This window comes from Panthera tigris, chromosome A1, assembly GCF_018350195.1.
Source record: "Panthera tigris isolate Pti1 chromosome A1, P.tigris_Pti1_mat1.1, whole genome shotgun sequence".
Lineage (NCBI taxonomy): Eukaryota > Metazoa > Chordata > Mammalia > Carnivora > Felidae > Panthera > Panthera tigris.
Genome location: NC_056660.1, coordinates 187,802,130 through 187,823,183, shown reverse-complemented (window position 1 = coordinate 187,823,183; position 21,054 = coordinate 187,802,130). Strand labels below are relative to the sequence as shown.

Below are 21,054 nucleotides of genomic sequence, written 5' to 3'. Positions count from 1 at the left end.
CTTGGTCCCAGAAGGTGTCAAAAAGTCCCATTAAAACCTCAGTAAGTTGGGGGCGCCTGAGTGGCTCAGTTGGTTAAGCGTCCAAATTCAGCTCGTCATGATCTCGCGTCGCGGTCTGTGAGTTCGAGCCCCGCGTCAGGCTCTGTGCTGACAGCTAAGAGCCTGAAGCCTGCTTCAGATTCTGTGTCTCCCTCTCTCTGCCCCTCCCTTGTTCATGCCTGCCTCTCTCTCTTTCTCTCAAAAGTAATAAACATTAAAAAAAATAAATAAAACCTCAATAAGTTGCAATGGTTCTAAAATGCCATCAGATGAGGTAGTTATTCCATTAATGGCTATCTTTACGACTGCCTGAGAGCCTTTATTTCTCTCTTTCCAATGATTTTCTCCTTTCTCTCAATGCTTTCTCTACTTTAGCATTACACAAAATAAAATTATTTGGTATATTTCTTGGACTGAATTTTCTGCTCTCCATTTTAAAAGTGGACAAATATAAAAAGTATTAAATATCTCTGAAGAAAAAAAACACTGACTTGTAATTAATTACATGGTCTTTGATGTGATTTCTAACTATAGGCATCTTAAGAGGAAAAAAACAGAAATGTTAAACATATAGAAAAAAATTTAAAAATGTAAACTCATCACCTTAAGCTAATACCAATTATTCATCCATGTTCTGTCTCTAAACATTATCTAAATCTTCAAAAAAAATCTATATATATAAAGAATATTACAAAACATTTTTAGGAAGTTTCTTACTTGTCTCTAGATGCTCCCAGCGCCAGAACAATTGGATCTGCAATCTCTAACATTGACTGTAGGATAGAAGCTACAACAATGAAAAGGATAATACTGAGCAGGAATGCCCGATGAACAACCTGTAGTTCTATGAGACCAGTCTGTACTGCCAAGATTAACAGCGTAACTCCTTCTGTCATGCCCCTAAAAAAAAACACACATTTTTAGAAAAACAAACAATAATCAGAATCTCATTTCATTCCATGAGCAAACAATCCTGATCAGAATGTTAATACATATAACATTGATATAACACATATAATATATAACATTGACATCTAATAACAATATAATGACTATGTAATAGTCAATATTTCACTATATGTGTAAAACATAATTACTATTATTTTAGCATACAATGAGAATAAAAGCAACTTCTAAGATAAAGAAAAGGTTTTGCTAATGAGCCAGACACTCTACCATTCTGAGATATCCACTGAATTACACATATTTGTATCATGAGCTTTTTCCTGACTATAAAAGATAAAATCATGGGTGAATGTCTTCATAATCTTGAAGTAGGAAAGGTCTCTTTAAGCAGACCATCAGAACCTGAAGACATAAATACAAACTTTTTTGAAAATCAATTGCCATATGGAAAATATATACAAAATCCTTAGAGATCTTTTTTTATCCTATTGACTTGATTTATAAATAACTCTCACAAATAAATGAACAAAGAATTAAGTCCAATTTTCAAAATCACAAATTAGCAAATATTTCGAAGTCTGATGATCCAAGCACTGACAAGGAATCTGAGAAAAAATGGGAACACTAATGTTGACATAAAACATGCAAAACCTTTCTGGAGAAAAATTTGTTAATAAATTTAAAATATATACACAATTTAACTCAATAATCTTACTGGTAATAATTTACCCTATGGATGTACTACAAAAAATTTGTATGTAAGAGAAAACACAGTGAATAATAAAACATGTTATGTGACATCATGGGAATATAACTGGCAAAATCCAGATTCTGAAAAATTAAGTAGAACAATCTAGTGTCTTCAACAAATAAAATGAGAGGGGGAAAAAATACAGAGAGACAGCAAGGACCTAAACATTAAAAGAGACTTAAAAGATATTAACCAACTGCAATATGGGCCTTATTTGGATCTGAAGCTGAGCAAATAAAATGTTTTAAAAAAAAGATCAGGAAAATATGAACACCAACTGGGAATTTGAGGTCAAGGAATTCTTCTCTTACTGGGAATGAATACTTTATTGTTGTTATGTTTTTTCATATGAGACTGAAATACTTGTGGGTAAAATGGTATCATATCTGAAATTTGTGTCAAACAAATGCAGCCAGGAGTTATGGAGGGGACAGAATAAGTGAAGTTGATAAGGGCATGCATGATAGAAGATAGGCCATATTATTGGAGATGGGTGACAAGTATATGGAGGTTCATTTTACTATTCTCTCAACTTTGTTAATTTGAAATTTTCCTAATTAAGAGTTAAAAAAAGAGAGACATATACAAAGATACTCATAGCACAATTTTTAATAGCAAAAAAAAATACATTTATATTTTAGAATACTATGCTTTAATCAAAAAAAAATGAGGATGTCTCTGTTGACATAAAAAAACAAATTATCCAAAAACTATTTAAAAGAAAAAATAAGGTGCAGAACTGTTTACAGTATGTGGAAATGAACAACAAAATATATATACGCATTTTTCCCCATAAGAAAATTTAAAATAACGATCTATAGCTGTTACCTTTGAGGAAAGGAAATGGCAAGCAGGGGAAGGAAGAGTTGTCACTTCCCATTTGGTATTTTCTGAATGATATTAATTTGGTGAGCTTATACATGAATTATTTTTCTTTCTTGCCCTCCCCCCCCTTCTTTTTTCCATTACAAAAGTGTTAGCTGGGACTGGCAGGAAGGTTATAAGGTAGAAGTTTTTCTCTTTTCTCATAAAAAAACTAAAATGTACACCAAGAAAAAAAATTTATTTCTTCCATTTACAAGGTACTCACCATCTACTAATTCTGAAATATTCCATAAAGATTTAAAGACTTTAAGAAAAGATTCTTTAAATTTATATAAATGAAACCATTAAAAATTCTTACATTAAGATAACAGAAATTATGACAAGTTCCAAAAACAGGGTTTCCCAATATCTGATCTTAGTGATTTAATAACAACTAGATTAACTATTCTTGGATTATCATTAATGCATCCTTTGAAACTTCAATCAGTATCAAATTTATGTCCAACCATAAAAAATTAAGCAAGTATCAAATACAGAAATTTGATTTTAACATGGCTACACTTAACTTCAAATGGAAAAAAACAAGCTATTAAAAATCTCTTAAACTCTGGGGCTCCTGGGTGGCTCAGTCGATTAAGCATCTGACTTCGGCTCAGGTCATGATCTCAAAGTTCGTGAGTTTGAGCCCCATGTCGGGCTCTGTGCTGACAGTTCAAAGCCTGGAACCTGCTTCGGATTCTGTGTCTCCCTTTCTCTCTTGTCCCTCCCCTGCTCATGCATGCTCTCTCTTTCAAAAATAAATAAACATTAAAAAAATTTTTTTTAAATCTCTTAACTCTAGGAAAGTGTCCAGTATATACTGGTAAGTACAAACAATAAAAATCCATCTTTTACATATGGAAATTCATATGTATTATATTTTTCATAGTATTTTTAATCCAAATAGTTTCAACCATTCAAAAAAAAAAAACAAAACAAACCTTCAAAATACCATTTCCTCTGAAATTCATCATTACTTCTTCAAGTTATATATAATATTTAAATTTCTAGAGATATTCACAGTCAAGAACTTACCTATTCATGGCAGGATCATTCATGAAAGCTCGATAACCTTGCAAGTAAAACTTGCAGAGTGTCAGAACACCCAAGGCAACAAAAGAAACCGTGAAGACCAAGCCCAGAAGTGAGTAAGGAGTGCTGCAGCATTCAGCAATACTAGAAAAGAGCGGGTGGGGGTATTGATAGATAAACGTTTTCCCCTGGAAATAAAACCATCTTAAGCCTTCAAATAACCACCAAGCTTGTTCTGATCCTTATCAATTAAAACACCCAAACCAAAATTTAAGGTAAAATCACCTAACCACTCCACTAATAATTTAAATCCATTCTTATTATTATCCTAACCTACACTTTTTAAAAATCTCTTTGGCAAATATTCAGTATATAGAACCATATCTGAAACAAGTCTATTTTTATTTATCTATCATCTCTTTCAAATGCAGTAAGAGCTTAAAATTTTGTTCAAACCTTAAGAAACATACAATTATGTATGTATGTATGTATGTATGTATGTATAAAAAAGGAATAGAGAGAAAAATTACTTGGGCAAGACACCTAAACGTCATCTAAAATCTCAGTATTAGGGGCTCCTGGGTAGCTGTTATGTGTTCAACTTCAGCTCAGGTCATGATCTCGGAGTTCGTGGGTTCAAACCCCGCACTGGGCTCTATGCTGACAGCTCAGAGCCTGAAGCCTGCTTCAGATTCTGTCTCGTCTTTCTACCCCTCCCCCACTTGTGCTCTGTCTCTCTCTCTCAAATAGAAATCAACATTACAAAAATTTTTTAATAAAAAAATAAAAAATAAAATCTCAGTATTACTTTCTTACTTTTTAAATAAGTCCAAATTCATTCATAGTTTATTGATTTATTAAGCCTATTACACCATGCTACACTTCATCGGATTGTGCTTTCTAATGGATAATAATCTGGTTTAAAACACAACCAATCCCAGTCCCATGCTTAGGTTATTATCCTAACCACAGAATTCTATTTTTCTCCTTAAATTGAATTACTTTTTGGATCATCTTAAAATTCTGCATAAAACTTCCATAGTAATTACATAAATACCAATAGTAGTGAAACTTCATTAATAATGAGTTGGCTATCAAAATGTATTTGGTATCAATTTATTGCATGTTTATAGAAGCTAATTATCAATTAAAGCTGTATTTTCAGAAAGTACAAAATCAGGGGCACCTGGGTGGCTCAGTTGGTTAAGCATCTGACTTCGGCTCAGGTCATGATCTCCCAGTTTGTGGGTTCGAGACCTACATGGAGCTCCAGAGACTGGAGCCTGCTTCGGATTCTGTGTCTCCCTCTCTTTCTCTGCCCCTCCCTTCCTCATGCTCTCTCTCTCTCAAAAATAAACATTTAAAAATGAATAAATAAATAATTAAAGTACAAAATCAGACTCAGTGCCAATAAATTTATTCTACTTATTTACTAAAATAGGTATGTCCTATGACATTTTTATTGATATTTAATTCTGTGTAACATTTTCCCTACACCACTTAGTGCACAGTGCTCCATCATTTGGTTGGCCGAGAAACAATGGCTCTATTAATGAAAAATTTTAAATTTTTATTTGCTTACACTATCAACAAGAGCCAAAGTATGGAAAGAGACCAAATGTCCACCAATGGACGAATGGATAAAGAAGATGTGGTATATATATACAACGGAGTATTACTCAGCAATCAAAAAGAATGAAATCTTGCCATTTCCAACTATGTGGATGGAACTAGAGGGTATTATGCTAGGTGAATTAAGTCAGAGAAAGACAAATATCATCTGACTTCATTGATATGAGGACTTTAAGCTACAAAACAGATGGACATAAGGGAAGGGAAGCAAAAATAACATAAAAACAGGGAGGGGGACAAAACATAAGAGACTCAAATATAGAGAACAAACAGAGGGTTGCTGGAGGGGTTGTGGGAGGTGGGATGGGCTAAATGAGTAAGGGGCATTAAGGAATCTACTCCTGAAATCATTGTTGTACTATATGCTAACTTGGATGTAAATTAAAAAACCAAATTAAATAAAAATACCAAAAAACCCTTTGATCTGCTTATATGTACCTTCCTGAAGGACAGAGTTTCGGTCTTGCCTTTATGTACCAGGGAATGAAGATAGTGTGTGTGTGTGTGTGTGTGTGTGTGTGTGTGTGTGTCTGTGTGTGTGTGTGTGTACACAGACACACACACACAAACCCAAGTGCTAGATTGGGGGCCTGAGATTCAAATTCAAGAGTGGAAAAATAACAAATACAGATCTAGCATAAGCTCACAAAAAAGATACTTTAGTAGAAAAAGGACTCTGATGACTTAAGACCATTTTTTAAAAAAATCTAAATCTTAAAAACTAAGTCTTAGAATTTCTTCGGGGCAAATAGAAAAGTATTAGGATATACTTATTTCACCAATTATTTGACTGTATCTGAATAATGAAGCAAAACATTAAAAATAACATGGCATAGGGGTGCCTGGGTGGCTCAGTCAGTTAAGCATCCGGCTTTGGTTCAGGTCATGATCTCATGGTTCGTGGGTTTGAGCCCCATGTTGAGCTCTGTGCTGACGTGCAGATTCTCTCTCTCTCTCCCTCTCTCTGTCCCTCCCTCACTTGTACTTTCTTGCTTTCTCAAAATAAAAAAACTTAAAAATGAAATAATATGGCATAGTGCAAGAGGAAGTCATAGGGTTTGAACTCAGATGGGATTTGAGATCAGCACTGTCTTTGTTTTTTTTACCAGTGTCACCTGGGGCAAGTTACTCTTGGCACAGTCTCCTGAGCTATTAAAATGATAATGATAATAGAGGCACCTATCTCTCAGGGTTGCTCTAAAGATTAAGTGTGAAGAAAAGTGTTTAGTAGTGTGGTTGGCATATATTAAATACTCAGTAAATGATAATTACTTTTAGTAACATATGTTTTATTTACCCAACCAATAAAATTTACCTTGAAATTGAAAAAATATTTTTATTGTATTTTTAAATGTTTATTTTTGAGAGAGAGAGAGAGAGAGAGAGAGAGAGAGAGAGAGACAGACTGAGTACCAACGGGGGAGGGGCAGAGAGAGAGAGAGGGAGAGGGAGGCACAGAATCAGAAGCAGGCTCCAGGCTCTGAGCTGTCTGCACAGAGTCCGGTGCAGGCCTCAAACTCACGAACTGTGAGATCATGACCTGAGCTGAAGTCAGATACTTAACCAACTGAGCCAACCAGGGGCCTCTGAAAAAATATTTTTAAAATTTGCTATGTACCTTTTCACAAATCATTTGACGAAACCAAATATACCATTATTACATTAGCACCTTCCCTGCACTGCCAGACATAGGCATCCACTGAACGAAAATCCTATCTCAATTAAATATGGGGTACTCTAATATAACTGGGAAAAGTTAATTTGCAAAACTTACTACTCCTAGATCAATGTTTTCTCTTCCTAAGGTTATGTACAGTATCACATGTTCTCATTAATTACCTTGTCAGGAAAAGGAAAAGAAGCCTCTCACGTGATGCAGGCTGATCTCGAGTACTGAAATAGGAGTAAATCTGAAGAGCAAATAAGACGAGCCAGAAAACCATGAAAAGTACAGGGACTACGAGTTGATTCCACAGGGACATTCCCAAGGCTAGAAGGCCATATACCTCTACTACCTGAGTAAGAAAATAAGATAGGAAAACATCTTGTATCACTTCAACAAACACATTTAAACATAAAAGAGTAATAAAGAGAAAAATAAAATAGCTTTTTTTCACTGTAAGGTTGTTTCAGATAAATTCCTTTAAAGTTTTCTCTATACAGTTACTAAGTACCACATTTTTTAAAATTCACGGAGTTTTCATTATTGTCAACACGACACACACTCATCAAATGACCACCATAAATTCCCCTTATGGTTCAGAGTAAAGTCACTTTCAGAGTAAAATTACATCAAAGGCAGGTTGTAAACTGACTCATCTGTAAATCATAATGATCAATCAGGACTACCTTAAATGATACAATAGTGCTTGAGTGGCTAGAAAAACAGGCAATATGAAAGGAAGACTTTTTCAGGATTTAGTCAGGAAATTTTATAGGTGAAACAGTTTGATGAAGACAGAATAATCACTGGAGTTTACTGGAGAGAGAAGACAGTTAGCAAGTCTTTTTTCCCCAGATAAATCAATTCCCCTTGTTCCTCCTATGCATTTTTCAAACATTTCTCAATTTATTTGGTTTGCCAAGTACATTAACACCAAGAAAAAAGGTACATGTAAAAAAAGTTTATTAATCTACTAATAAGTAAATTAGCTTTCTAGTTTGTAAAATAATCTCTTATGAGATTGATTAGGAAGAATCAATTTTCATAATCTGATTCAGCCGAAGAGCACAATGTAACCAAGTTTCTAGAGTTACTATGCCAGGGACCAGACCCTGGTAACACAACAGGGTCCTCCAAGGCAGGCTATAAACTATAACCTACAGAGCCAAATGGTCTTGCTGAAACTCACAGTGTGATACCAGAATGCTTCAATAAACTACAAATATCTTAAAATACACTGACTTCAAGTTATTCTGATTTCTAATTAATACCTATCTCTAGATAGGTAAAGATCTTTTAAGCATTAAGTTAAAATACACTAACTTGCAAGTTATTCTAAATTTAAATTATTTTCACCTGGAGGCACCTAGGTGGCTCAATCGGTTAAGGATCCAACTTCAGCTCAGGTCATGATCTCACAGTTCACAGCCTCTCTGAGGCTGACAGCTCAGACCCTGGAGCTTGCTTTAGAGTCTGTGTCTTGCTTTCTCTGCCCCTCCCCCCGCCACACTCTGTCTCTCTCTCTCTCTCTCTCTCTCTCAACAATAAACATTTTTTAAAAAATTATAAAAAATACTTTTAGTAATAAAAAAATGATAAATTCCATTTGTAACTCAAATGCTTTTTCTAAAATCTAGTCAAGATTAACTTCTATTTTTCCCCTACTAGAAAATATTGAAAGAAAAAGCAAATTGTCCAACTACGTGCAAAATAATTATTAGCAGCAAATGATCATTGAGAGGTAGAGAGTATTTTTCCTCCTTTCCATTCAAGAAACATGACTAAAAAGCCTGATAGTTTCCATTTCTTGCCTATCCAATTCTTTCCAGGTTGTGAATTTTATAACCTATAATTTATTTTCAACTACAACATCTAGTGATGCATGAATCTTATGGTAACCAAGAAGGTAAACATGACATTGAAAAATGAGGGCTCTGTCCTTATGATGATAAAACAGCATCCAATTAATGTTTACTGCCTGTCTACTGTTTTCCTACAAATTAGGATAGCTCCACAAGACTGAATTCAAAGAAAAACACTAGTCATTCTTACTCTGAATGGAAGTACAATGCTTCCTCATGAAATAGCTCTTCACGGAGTGTGAAAATAACTTCCTCTTCTCTGAAAGACCTACTTTTAGGAAAACTGCCCAAGTTAATCATTACGTAAGATGAACAAAGAAGGCAGAATCAGGCTAAAGCTAAGAGTAGAGGGAAATTTTTCCGGGAAATCTGTCCCTGGGGCGACGACGATGACGACAACGACAACAACAAAACCCACTTCACTTAGCAGTTTCAGTTTGGTCAATCTGAGAGCATCCTGTACCTTAAGGTCACATACATACAGTCGAAAGGTAGTAAAGAATGTCCATTTTAACATTTTGTTTTTATATATCAATGTCAGTTTTAGTATCTATTTTACATACTGAAACTTATCAATTAAGGCAAATGGAAATAGATAAATATCTATTGTTTCTGTCTGGGAATAATCTGTTTTAGAGCAAAGGTTAAAAAAAGTAGGATAAGGCAGAAGCACATCATGTTGGCAACATCAGTATATCTAAGCAAAATCCATCATAGTATAAACAACTTAACTTCTCAGTTTACATACATTAAGCAAACTTAGGGGGAAATAACTGTAGGCACAGGACTATAACCAGGAGAAAAACCAGGATTTGACCCCTTGATTTTCAATTCTGTATTACTTTGGTCTTTGTTATAATACTCAACACATACAGAATACTGTCTGCCTGGCACCAAACTCACTTAAATCTCAGAGCAACCCTATGAGTTAGGTACAACTGTTATTATTAGCTCCATTTTATGGATAAACCAACTTAACAGGTTACACAGCTAGTAAACAACAGTGCCAGAGTAAAAACCCAGACACTCTGCTTCCACAGAATCCCTTTACTGCCTCTCTATACAACACTTCATAATAAAAAATCTTACATGTTCCTAATTAGGTTGCTATTTAAAAACTGTCCAACAGAATGTTACCATAACCATGACTGAAATAACAAGGAGCTAAACCTTTAATATAACTAGTATTTATGCAGAATTTTATCTACCTGTGTGTGGTTGTCAGTCTTACCTGAACCAATTCTCTGTATGCAGACTTAGCAAGGTTATAAGGTACTAAAAGATTAGACCCAAGAAAATAGAGAACTTCCAATCCAGTAAAAATCATAGCAAATTTGTTGATGATAACAATGGTCTCCAGAGGAACAAGGCAGAGTCGTGCTAGCAGGGGAAGCATGTGAGCTGAAAACAGCCAAATCTGCTTCGTTTTCATGACACAGGAACATAAAGTACACACCACCAACTGACCTAGAATGGGGAGGAGAATGCATTTAAGATTTGGTATTCACAAAACAAAAGCAAAAGATAATGCCAATAAGGATGATGACACAGCTTTTGAAAAAGTCTAATTAAGATCTCCTAGGTAACAGTCTAAATCAAATTTTTACCTCATATGACCATAATTACATATTCATATGTCCCGTCAATTCTGAGCATCAATTCCCTAGGTACTGATCTGAAAAAAGCAGTACAAATATCCACTAGTCTTCATCACATTTCAGATGACATATATAATACAAAAAATGTTTTTTTAAATGTCTAGCTCAGTATTATAATAATTCAATTACTACTGTTTACATATAGCTCTTTTCACAAAGGTCCATCAATATTTAATTGTTCTGGTTGATAGGTAAAAGCATAAAATCCAAGAGATACAGTTACTTCTCTAAGATCATGATGCGACAAAATTCATTGAGATTTTCAAGCTTTAATTACATTTACAGGATCATGCAAGCCTTCCCAAAGGACTCAATAATGAGAGTAAAACTTTGTTTAAGCAACAAATTCTTCTCAGATGATTAGGCATGATCATTATAGAAAAGTTAGAAAATACAGAGAAATAAAAAGGGAAAACTCAATTTCTTATAGTCCAGTATCTTTGGCCCATTAATTAAAGCACTGCATAGAGAGTCTAAGCATTGTGTCTGAAACCTAGTAAGTGCTCAACAAAAATTAGCTATTCATACTGTTTTCAGATTTATTCTATGCAAGTGAATATACAAATGTTTTATTATATAAATGAGATTACAGTGTACACACTACAGTTTTTTCAGTTAATACATATAATCCATGTAGCTCTCCCCATACCAATAAACATATACACTTTTTCTTTTTAGTTGTATGGTATATTACACTGAATGTGTATGAAACAGTATTAGCATTTGGCTGTTTTCAAATAGTTCATAATTATAAAATGCTTTGTTATGAATAAGCCTGATGTTTATCGCTTATGACATCCTCATATACTTGGAGCACATTTCCTAATATCTTCTTAGACTAAATTCCTAAAAGTGTAATTACTGAGTCAGAAGAAACCTTTAAGACTTTGACACATACAATCAGACGGCCCTACAGAAACAAAACACCCAGGGTACAGGGTGTGCATTTTTCTACTGACTTGCCAACAGTAAAAATAATTTAAAGAAGGCATATTTCCTAAGATTTTCTAAATATTGCATTTTGTTGATTACCAATTACAAATAAGTACATAAAAATAATTTGCAATTATTTGGTGAAATGCTTGTTTACATTCTTTGGCCATTTCTACTGGGGAATGTAGCCTTCTATGTTTTGGCTAAGATATTAATTTCCTTTGTCACATGACTATATTTTCCCAATGTATTATTTGAATATTTTAATAATTTTTCTCTTACAGAAGTTTTTACTGTAAATAGCCAAACCTATCAAACCTTTTCCTTCATGGTTTCTACCTTTGGTGCCATGGTTAATCACATGGGTTCTCCTACTTAAGATTATACAAGTAATCACCTACATTTAAAAAAAAATTTTTTTTTAATGTTTATTTTTGGGAGAGAGACAGAGTGTGAGCGGGGAAGGGCAGAGAGAGAGGGATATAAAGTAGGCTCCAGGCTCCGAGCTGTCTGCAGAGCCTGATATAGGGCTCGAACTCACGAACCATGAGATCATGGCCTCATGGCCAAAGTCGGATGCTTAACCTACTAAGCCAACCAGGTGCCCCACCTACGTTTTCTTTTATTATTCTTTAATTTAAAAATTAATACATTTGGAATTTATTTTAGAATAATTTATTTTAGAATTTCAGTACTTACAAATCTTCACTTAATATAACCAGGTGATTCAAGCTTAAGAAACACTACTGTCCCATGAAAGACAAAAACCAAAACAAACAAAAAAGATCTCAGAGGAAATGGATAATTCAAGGAATAAAAGAAAGCTTCAAAGAGATAAATGATATATCTATGAAATAAAAAAAGACTGTCATAATAAAAAGAATTCAATGAAAAAAGTTCCTGGATATTAAAAATATACAACAAAAAAAGATCTAAGTGTGTTTTTCCAGATGTTTTAATCAGTTGTCTCAAAACTAGCTACTGGAATCGTCCAATTCTTTTCTTATTACTTTGAAATGCCATTCTAGTATACCTTAAAATTTTTTGTATATTTGAGTCTGTGTCAGAACTTGCTATTTTTTTTAAATTTGAGAGTGAGTGAGCACACGTGAGGGGGGAAGTGCAGAAAAATGAGAGAGAGAGAGAGAGAGAGAGAGAGAGAGAGAGAGAGAGAGAAAGATAGGGAGGAGGTGGAGGAGGAAGAGGAGGAGGAAGAAGAAGAGGAGGAAGAGGAGGAGGAGGAGAAAAAGAAAGAATCCCAAGCAGGTTCCAGGCTGACAGCAGGGAGCCCAATGCAGGGCTCAATCTCAGGAACCATGAGATCACGACCTGAGCTGAAACCAAGAGTTGGATGTTTAGCTTACTGAGCTACCCAGGCACCCTAGAAATTGCTATTTTTTTTTTAACACTCTACTCTGATGACAGTACCACACTGTCCACTGTCCCATTTCACTGACTAGACAAGTCTCCTCTCATTGCTCTTATTAAAATTTTATGAAAATTCTTGAACATGTTATCTTCCAGATTAAGAATCATAGAGTCAAATTCTCTTCCTTCTTGCCAATGAAGGGCAAAACAATACTTTGAGATTTTTGTTTTGTGTTCAATCTGTATTACTGTTACAAGAATACAAAAATGGCAACCATTTTTACACAAAGCTAAAAACATTTATTAACAATCTACCATGTTATAATGTGGTATTTTCTCCCACAAATATTAATTTTAGCCTTTAAAGAACTGATATCTAAATAATGTGAAAAATATTCATAAATGTATAAAAGGAGGAAAACCCACAATACTAAAAAAAATAAATAAAAGCAAAACAAAACAGGAGGAGTGGCCACCAAGTGAGATATGAGAACAACATTTTAGGGCACAGAAAACAAAGAGATAGGAGGCAACGAACTGTGGTTTTAAGCCAAGCCATTACTCTTTTCCCCACCCTGGGGGGAAGACTGAGGTTTACTGGAGAGACTGCAACAGGCACCTGGACATGACCATGCACAGCCCCGAGCAGAGAGGAGATGCCCAAATGAAAAGAGGGGATTAAAACAAAAGTCTGCACCCTGAGAAATGAAATCTTTCTAGATATCCAAACATGCTGCCATGTTTATTGTTACCCATTCTAGTCACTGACATCAGCCTCCCCTACAGGGAATAGAAAGATTCCTATTTGGGGAAAATGACCAAGTCCAAGTGAAAAGACATACAAATACTCAAAAACAGCCAATCCCACTTGAACATCAACTGTGAAACATACCAGTTGGTAAGCCCTAAAGAGATTCTAATCAACAACTTAACTCACTTTAATACAAATGATCAGCTAAGGACCTCCAGATATTTAAATAAAATTTATGGTTTAATCAGCCTCAGATGAGGCCTAGAAATCAGTATTTATAAATCTTTACCAAATATAACCAGGATTCAAATCCAGGCTTAAGAAACACTACTATCCCATGAAAGACAAACACCAAAAAAAACAGAAAAAAAGATCTCAGAGGAAATGGATAATTCAAGAATAAAAGAAAGCTTCAAAGAGATAAGTGATATACCTAAGAAATAAAAAAAAAGACTCTCACAGTAAAAAGAAAGTTCAATGAAAACAAGCTCATGGATATTAATAATATACAACAAAAAAAGGTACAATAAAAGGGCTGGAAGATAAAGTTGGGAAATCTCAGAAAGTTAAACAGAAGACAGAGAGGGGAGAAAAAAAGGAAAATAGAACAGTAAGAAAGTTAGGGGGTCAATGTAGGAGGAACATTACCCAGTTCACAGGATTTCTAGAGAGGGCCAAGAGAGAAAGTAGCAGGGCCAACACAGCTGTGACTAGAAAGGAGAGGCCTGTGGGGAGCTGGTACAGGAACGTGGAACAGAGTGGTACAGAAGAGAGCCAGTGTTTGTCATAAAACTGGTAGGTCTCAACTTTTAAAAACAAGCGTATTTCTTTGATTAAAAAATTAGCAAAAACTCGAAAAGAAAGTACTCAGAGGAAATGCTTTAATGCTAGGAATAATTAGGAATGTTCACTCTCACACATTTTATTTTCACTGTACTCACAGCTATGATATTTAAATTTCCCGTTCAGCATGATATAAACTTCCTCTACACTCTGAAAATTCCCCGAAATCTATGCCAACACATTCAGTGCTCAACTCTGGGGTTGCAGACTTCATTTTCTTTCAGAGAAGACTATGACTCATATGCTACGATTCTCTTTAACAGAAGACCACTTCTCCTATTTAGGTGAAAAAAGGAAGGAGCGGAAATCTTTCCTATAGCTCCAAAAGAACAGGAAGTTGTTTAAATTGATGTGCCTATTCCAATTGGTAATTCTGAATAAATCAAAATCACAAAGTAATCTTTGGATTTCAGGATTCCACTATTAGAAATAGCTCCCAGAAGTCTGCAACTCTAAGAAATGATGGCATATTAATATTACTCAGTTTTTCATTAAAAGCTCATTAATGAAACAGAAGAAAATAGAAAGTACCTTTAAAATCCAAATTGGAAGAAAATATAGTGCTTAACAGTTTATGGATTTTATTTCCAATTAATTGAATCTTAGCTGAGTAAACAGAGTATCATAGCTACTGATGGCAAAAATTTAAGGAAATGTTTCAAGTTTGTACTATATTGCATCCATCATGGAATAAAAATACCTTACGAGCTCTTTAACCTTTCAAATATAACCTTTCAAATACACTTAACGCTTGCACAATGCAAGGGCTGTTCGATGTTCAACATTGTTCAACAATGTATTTGTTCAACGATGCAGAGTTGAAAATGCTTGCATAACTTTTGACTCTCCAAATGTTAACTACTTAAAGCCTACAGCCTACTGTTGACTGGAATTCTTACCAATAACATAGCACATATTTTGTATGTTATATGTAATACATACTATATTCTTATATAATAAAGTAAGCTAAGGAAAAGAGAACGTTATTAGGCAAATCCTAAGGAAAATGATTTTAAAATCCACTCTGTGAAGGGACTCCTGGGTGGCTCAGTCTATCAAGCATCCGACTCTTGGTTTCAGCTCAGGTCATGATCTCACAGTTGGTGAGATCAAGCCCTGCATCGGGCTCTGTGCTGACAGCGTGGAGCCTGCTTGGGATTTCCTCTCCTTCTCTCTGCCCTTTCCCCATTCACTCACTCTCTCTCTCTCAAAAAAAAAATACACATTAAAAAATTATTTAAAATCCACTCTGTGAAGTTTAGTGTTCTCCTGCCCCTAAGCCAGATCCTATAACTTTTCTAATCTAACTTAGGTTACACAGTCCCAATTGAACAATGACTAAAACTCTGAAACTGATTTAGTTCAGGCTTTTCCCTTACGTTAGCTCAGGCCTCCTATGGGACTATAGATGGAAAACCTGCAACTGTGAGGGGGATGAAGAAGTTATGGCAGGCTTTGCCCTCTTTCTCTGCCAGCACCACTGCCCTCTCTTCCTGACTTACCTAGGCTTGAAGCATGTAGGAAAGAAGGAGAGTGGGTAGTAGGAAATTCTTACTGGACTATGCTCTTACAGAGATTGGGTGTTGGTGCTCCCTGAAGCTGGAACACTTAAAACTTATCCTCTTTTCTCTTGAGCATTTTTATGGGTTCTTCTCAGATTGTTCCTATCACGGTGGCTCTCCCACCCTTAGTATTTGTTATGTACCTTTCCTCTGGCTGTTTCTGGATCTTTGCTGAACTCTTGGAGGTTCAATCCCTGTTGGAGTCTTATCCTTCTAAAGTCCCTCTTAGAAAGACCTAAAAAAAAATCCCATAGACTCTTGGAGCCCTTAACTAGTTCACAAGAAATTAATATCCTTTGCCTACCCAGATTAGAAGATACAAAAGAACCCCAAAAGACATTTTCACTATATCCATAGTCAGAAAACTCACAGCAAGCCAACTCACTCATACATATATATATATATACATATATATATTAACAATAAATATATATTATATAACAACATACCCCATAGATTATCATATAAAAACATTCAATCTGCATTTAAAGAAGACATTTTGCATCCTTTTTTGTACTAAGTCTTAGAAAGTAGGTATGTGTGTTTTACACTTATAGTGTATCTTAATTTGGACTAGCCACATTTCAAGAGCTCGATAGCTACATTTAATTTTATTTTTTTAATGTTTGCTTATTTATTTTGAGAGAGAGAGAGAGAAAGAGTGAGGGAGGTACAGAGAGAGAGAGAATCCCAAGCAGGCTCCACACTGTCAGCACAGAGCCTGACGTGGGGCTCAATCTCACGAACCATGAGATGATGAGCTGAGCTGAAATCAAGAGTTGGACACTTAACCGATTAAGCCACCCAGGTACCCCATATGTGGCTAATTTTGGATGGTGCAGCTTTAGACTTTCAAAGTGTGGGTCAGTTCACAGTATCCCCCCCTAAACCACAGAAGACATGTGACTCTCCAAATGGTCTTCTGCTGACTTCTCTAAATGTGAATGGTTGGGGAGGTATTTCAGAGCAAACAGCTCTCTAAAGAAATTCTCCTTAATCTCCAACATTTAATTTTGCAAGACCCTCTATATGGGTGAGTGTAAAAGTCATAAAATAGATTTTCTCTCACTTCCTTTTCTATAATTCCGGCATGGTAGGCAGGGTCTAGTACATCACTTGGGACTCTCTATATTATTTTTGGGTCTTAGCTAACACTCCTATTTTTAACATTCTACTACCTAAATATTTCAATCGTGTCTCAAGTTCTTGACATTTCTGGCAATTTACTTTTGAATACAGTGATGGCTCTCAATAACAATAAAGACATTACATATTTAATTTTAATCTTATAAAATAATAATTAGCTTTATTTAAAAATTAACCTTCTAAATCGTTAAAATATCATTAAAAAAACACAAGCAACTATAGGCTACGTATGATTATTAGCATGTAAAAAAAATAATAAGTAAGGTTGGTCTCCACCTACACTTTCAATTCTTTTCTAATACTTACCTATTAAGGCTGTGGTAAACCGATTCATGGAGAGAGGTTCTAAATACATGGGTCCTTCATAGGCAGACTCCAGTTCACTCCTGACGTAGTCCCTAAATAAATAAAATGGTAATAACATATTAGATACATACCAAGCACATATGGAAAAGAAAAGCAACTAAAGCACAGTATTCTTATAAAAAGCATATTATGTTAATAACACTTCTTTCCACATCTACATTAAGGAAAATTTTAGGTATAAAAAACTAGGTAAGGATGGTCTTCATTTCCTTCTTCCATGCATGGATCAGAATTTACTGCATCTGAATTTTACTATGCAGAGAAGACAGCCAAAAATCTACTCGGTGGGATTTTCTTTTTTCCCATGGCCTTGTTAAATAACTATTCCCAGTAAAAAAACATTTGAGAAACCATCCCTCAACCCTATTACTTAAGTGATAATACCCAATAATATTACATCAAATTTCCCCTCTTTTGGCTCTCTTCCACCATCCCACCTATCTTACTTTCCCCAAAGTTTTATCCCCAATTATTCTTAGTTATAGGTAAAATCACAAACTAAGTAGAAAACTGGCTCACAGGACAATCCTTAAAAATTGTCACTTTCAACTCTATCAAGAATCCATAATTAGACTTATAATAAAGTAGGCTACGGATTTATTTTGAATCAAATTTTAAATCACATCAAATATTCCTTTTAAAATTTAAATGATGTTAAATGACATGTGATTACTGAGAAATAAGTAGAGAAAAAAAAAGTCTTTCTACACTGAGAAAACAGAACTTTCAGTGCACAGCCAAGAAGCACAAAAAGGGAGAATTTAATTTATCAGCAAGTTAAAACAGTAATACTAGAAGACTGTTAAGTTCTTTTGACATCATCGTAAGGAAACTGTGTAAAAAAATTCTCCTTTTCTTCAATTATTGAATGCTTTATCCACTGTATTTAAAAGAATCTGAATGTTTCAGTATTTCTGAACAAACCCACAGCTATATTTACTTTTTCCATGAAATTACTTCCTATTAGGCAATCAAGTTGAATTCCTTTAGTGTAGCATAGCCAAACAAGAAATGACCCTTACATAATCCAAAAGGAGAATACTGTCAAAAAACCAAAATAAGTTTTATGAACAGAAGCAGTTTGGGGGACAATTTACAAAAATCAATGATGGACCTAAATTCATGGGAGATTTAGTAATTCTCCTCTATCACTCTATGATGACCACTTCTAACAAATAATATATTAATAGTCTCTTTTTACTGAAATTCTCAAGACGAATGATTTTAATGCAGTGCTGGCCAACCAGGGGTGATTTTGACCCCAAGGGGCATTTTGCACTGTCTGAAGACATTTTTAGCTGTCACAATTTAAAAAGGTTGGGGGTGCTCCGAGCACCTACGCCAAGATGCTGCCACAACATCCTATCTCCAGTGCATAGGACAGCCCTATAACAAAGGATTACTCAGTCCAGAGGTCAGTGCTCAAAACCCTGTGAGAAGTACAAATGCTACACATGCAAATAACATATAAATATCTGAATGCTACCTTACTAGATAACCACCAACATAAAATTACTACATTTTACAAAGTTTTAGGACAGAAAACTGAAGAATTAAGAGAATTATGAAATTTACAATAAAATACACATATAAATATCACTTAAAATTTATGAAGTCTTTGAAAATGCTATTAAAGAAAAAAATTTATCTTTAAAAAAGTTTATTTAGTCTTTATTTATTTTTAATAGAACACAAGGCAAGTGAGGAGTAGAGAGAGAGGGAGACACAGAATCTGAAGCAGGCTCCAGGCTCTGAGCTGTCAGCACAAAGCCTGATGCAGGGCTTGAACCCACATACCATGAGCTCATGACCTGAGCCTAAGTCAGTCGCCCAACCGTCTGAGTCACCCAGGCGCCCCCAAATAAATTCGTATTTAAAAGAGCTCTAATTCTGAATCCAAGACCTCTGAAGGCAAATAATTTCTTTGTGGCCATCTCATATTCCTCTCCAACAGATCCAGTTAAAAGAGGGGAAACCCACAAAGACAAAAAGCAGATTGATGCTTGCCAGGGGCTGAGGGGGAGGGGAGGGGAGGGAAAATGGAAAGGACGTAATATGTACTGGGTTTTATCGTGGGGTGATGGTTGTACATTATGAATGTACTATATGCCAATGAACTGTTCACTTTAAAGGTTAATTTTATGTGAATTTCACTTCAATAAAAAGGGAATGGGGTGACTACAGGAATTCCATCCCCAAGGGGAAGAGCCAAAAGGTGTCCCCGAAGGGTTCAGTGCCCAGGAAATCTTTCCTAGTAACGTGGGGGGTGGAAACTGCAGAGCTGGTCTCCCTGACATGTTTTCTCTCCCTTGTTTGCTTCTGTCATCATATTACTGATGTTTCATATATAACTCAGCAAACCCATTACTCTAGAATTTCTTACTGCCGAGACATTTGTTAATTGTTTTGCATTATTTCCTAGCCTACTTTAGTTTATTTTTTAGCACTTCTTTGTCTTCTTTAGAGCCTCTAATCTTAAATTCTGACTTTACATAACAAAACCTGTAAGGAAAATCAACTTTCTCCATGTTTTTTGGCCTCACAAAAAATATACCGTATACATAATATGTTGTTAGCACACTGCTACCCTCTGGGAATACTACAGTAGACAGGAAAGTAACAATTCCTGTTAGCATGAAGCTTACAAACCAGGGAGACCTACAATTACTAGATTAATACTAATAATAATTACAATTATATAATTACAATTACAATAATAATTATAATTGTGATAAATGCTATAAAAATATAGAATGAGGGGCGCCTGGGTGGCTCAGTCGGTTAAGTGTCCGACTTCAGCTCAGGTCATGATCTCACAGTTTGTGAATTCAGGGCCTCGCGTTGGGCTCTGTGCTGACAGCTCAGGGCCTGGAGACTGCTTTGGATTCTGTGTCTCCTCTCTCTGCCCCTCCCTGCTCCCGCTGTCTGTCTGTCTGTCTCTCTCTCAAAAATGAATAAAAATGTAAAAAAAATTTTTAATACAGAATGATTTTTTTTCTCTTTTTCACTCTCCGTATTTCGTGACTTTGTGATTTAGTGAAATTATAGGGGACTAAGGGAGATCTGTCTTCCAAAAGAATAATCAACCGTTAGGCCTTAAAGACAACACCACAGTATTGAACAGCTTCTTACCACTAGCTCTCTGGGCTGCTCTCCTCTAGAACCCTAAGAGAACAGCTCTCCTCAATGCTGCAGCCTCTCCTCAATGCTACTGGAACAATCATCCTACCACAGAAATTAACACCTTCTCGAGGTACCTCAGACCCTTTCTCCTTTGCTCCACTCCTGTCTCTCAAGATGGTCCTTCACAATCTTTCCTGTCTGGCTGACTCATCAGTAAGCCCCACCTCAAGAAAGACAGCCAGGCCCAGAAAGTCTGTAGTCCCTCTTTGGTCCCACTGAGCTTGGCTTGCCAGAGCCAGGGCAGTGGCTTTGGTGAGGGCTAAACTACTGGTCTCACCAAGGAGCCACTACTGAGCTGTCCCTTTTGAAAGAAGAATCTGGGCATTGTTGCACCCCAAACTATACAAGAGAACTTTAACATGGATCAGTATCTGAACAAAGATCTCCAAGTTATGAACAACTTCCCAGCATCTCATGCTGACAATGTAAACTCTTCATTACTAGTCTCTCAACAAAGTGGGTCATTCACAATATAAATAAACAAGATAGAAAGCC

General features: G+C 35.5%; 1 protein-coding gene across 2 annotated transcripts in view; it reads right to left on the bottom strand.

Annotated features, from left to right (window-relative positions):
* The window catches only part of RNF145 (ring finger protein 145), a 58,628-nt gene that overhangs the window by 11,698 nt on the left and 25,876 nt on the right, over window positions 1-21,054 (bottom strand). For both annotated transcript variants that reach the window (XM_042993447.1, XM_042993439.1), the window contains exons 4-8: window positions 17,317-17,408; window positions 9,981-10,216; window positions 7,064-7,239; window positions 3,596-3,736; window positions 757-939 (exon numbers count right to left, since the gene is read on the bottom strand). In XM_042993447.1, coding sequence (XP_042849381.1) covers window positions 757-939; window positions 3,596-3,736; window positions 7,064-7,239; window positions 9,981-10,216; window positions 17,317-17,408 — 828 coding nt within the window. The remainder of the gene's footprint in view (window positions 1-756; window positions 940-3,595; window positions 3,737-7,063; window positions 7,240-9,980; window positions 10,217-17,316; window positions 17,409-21,054) is intronic.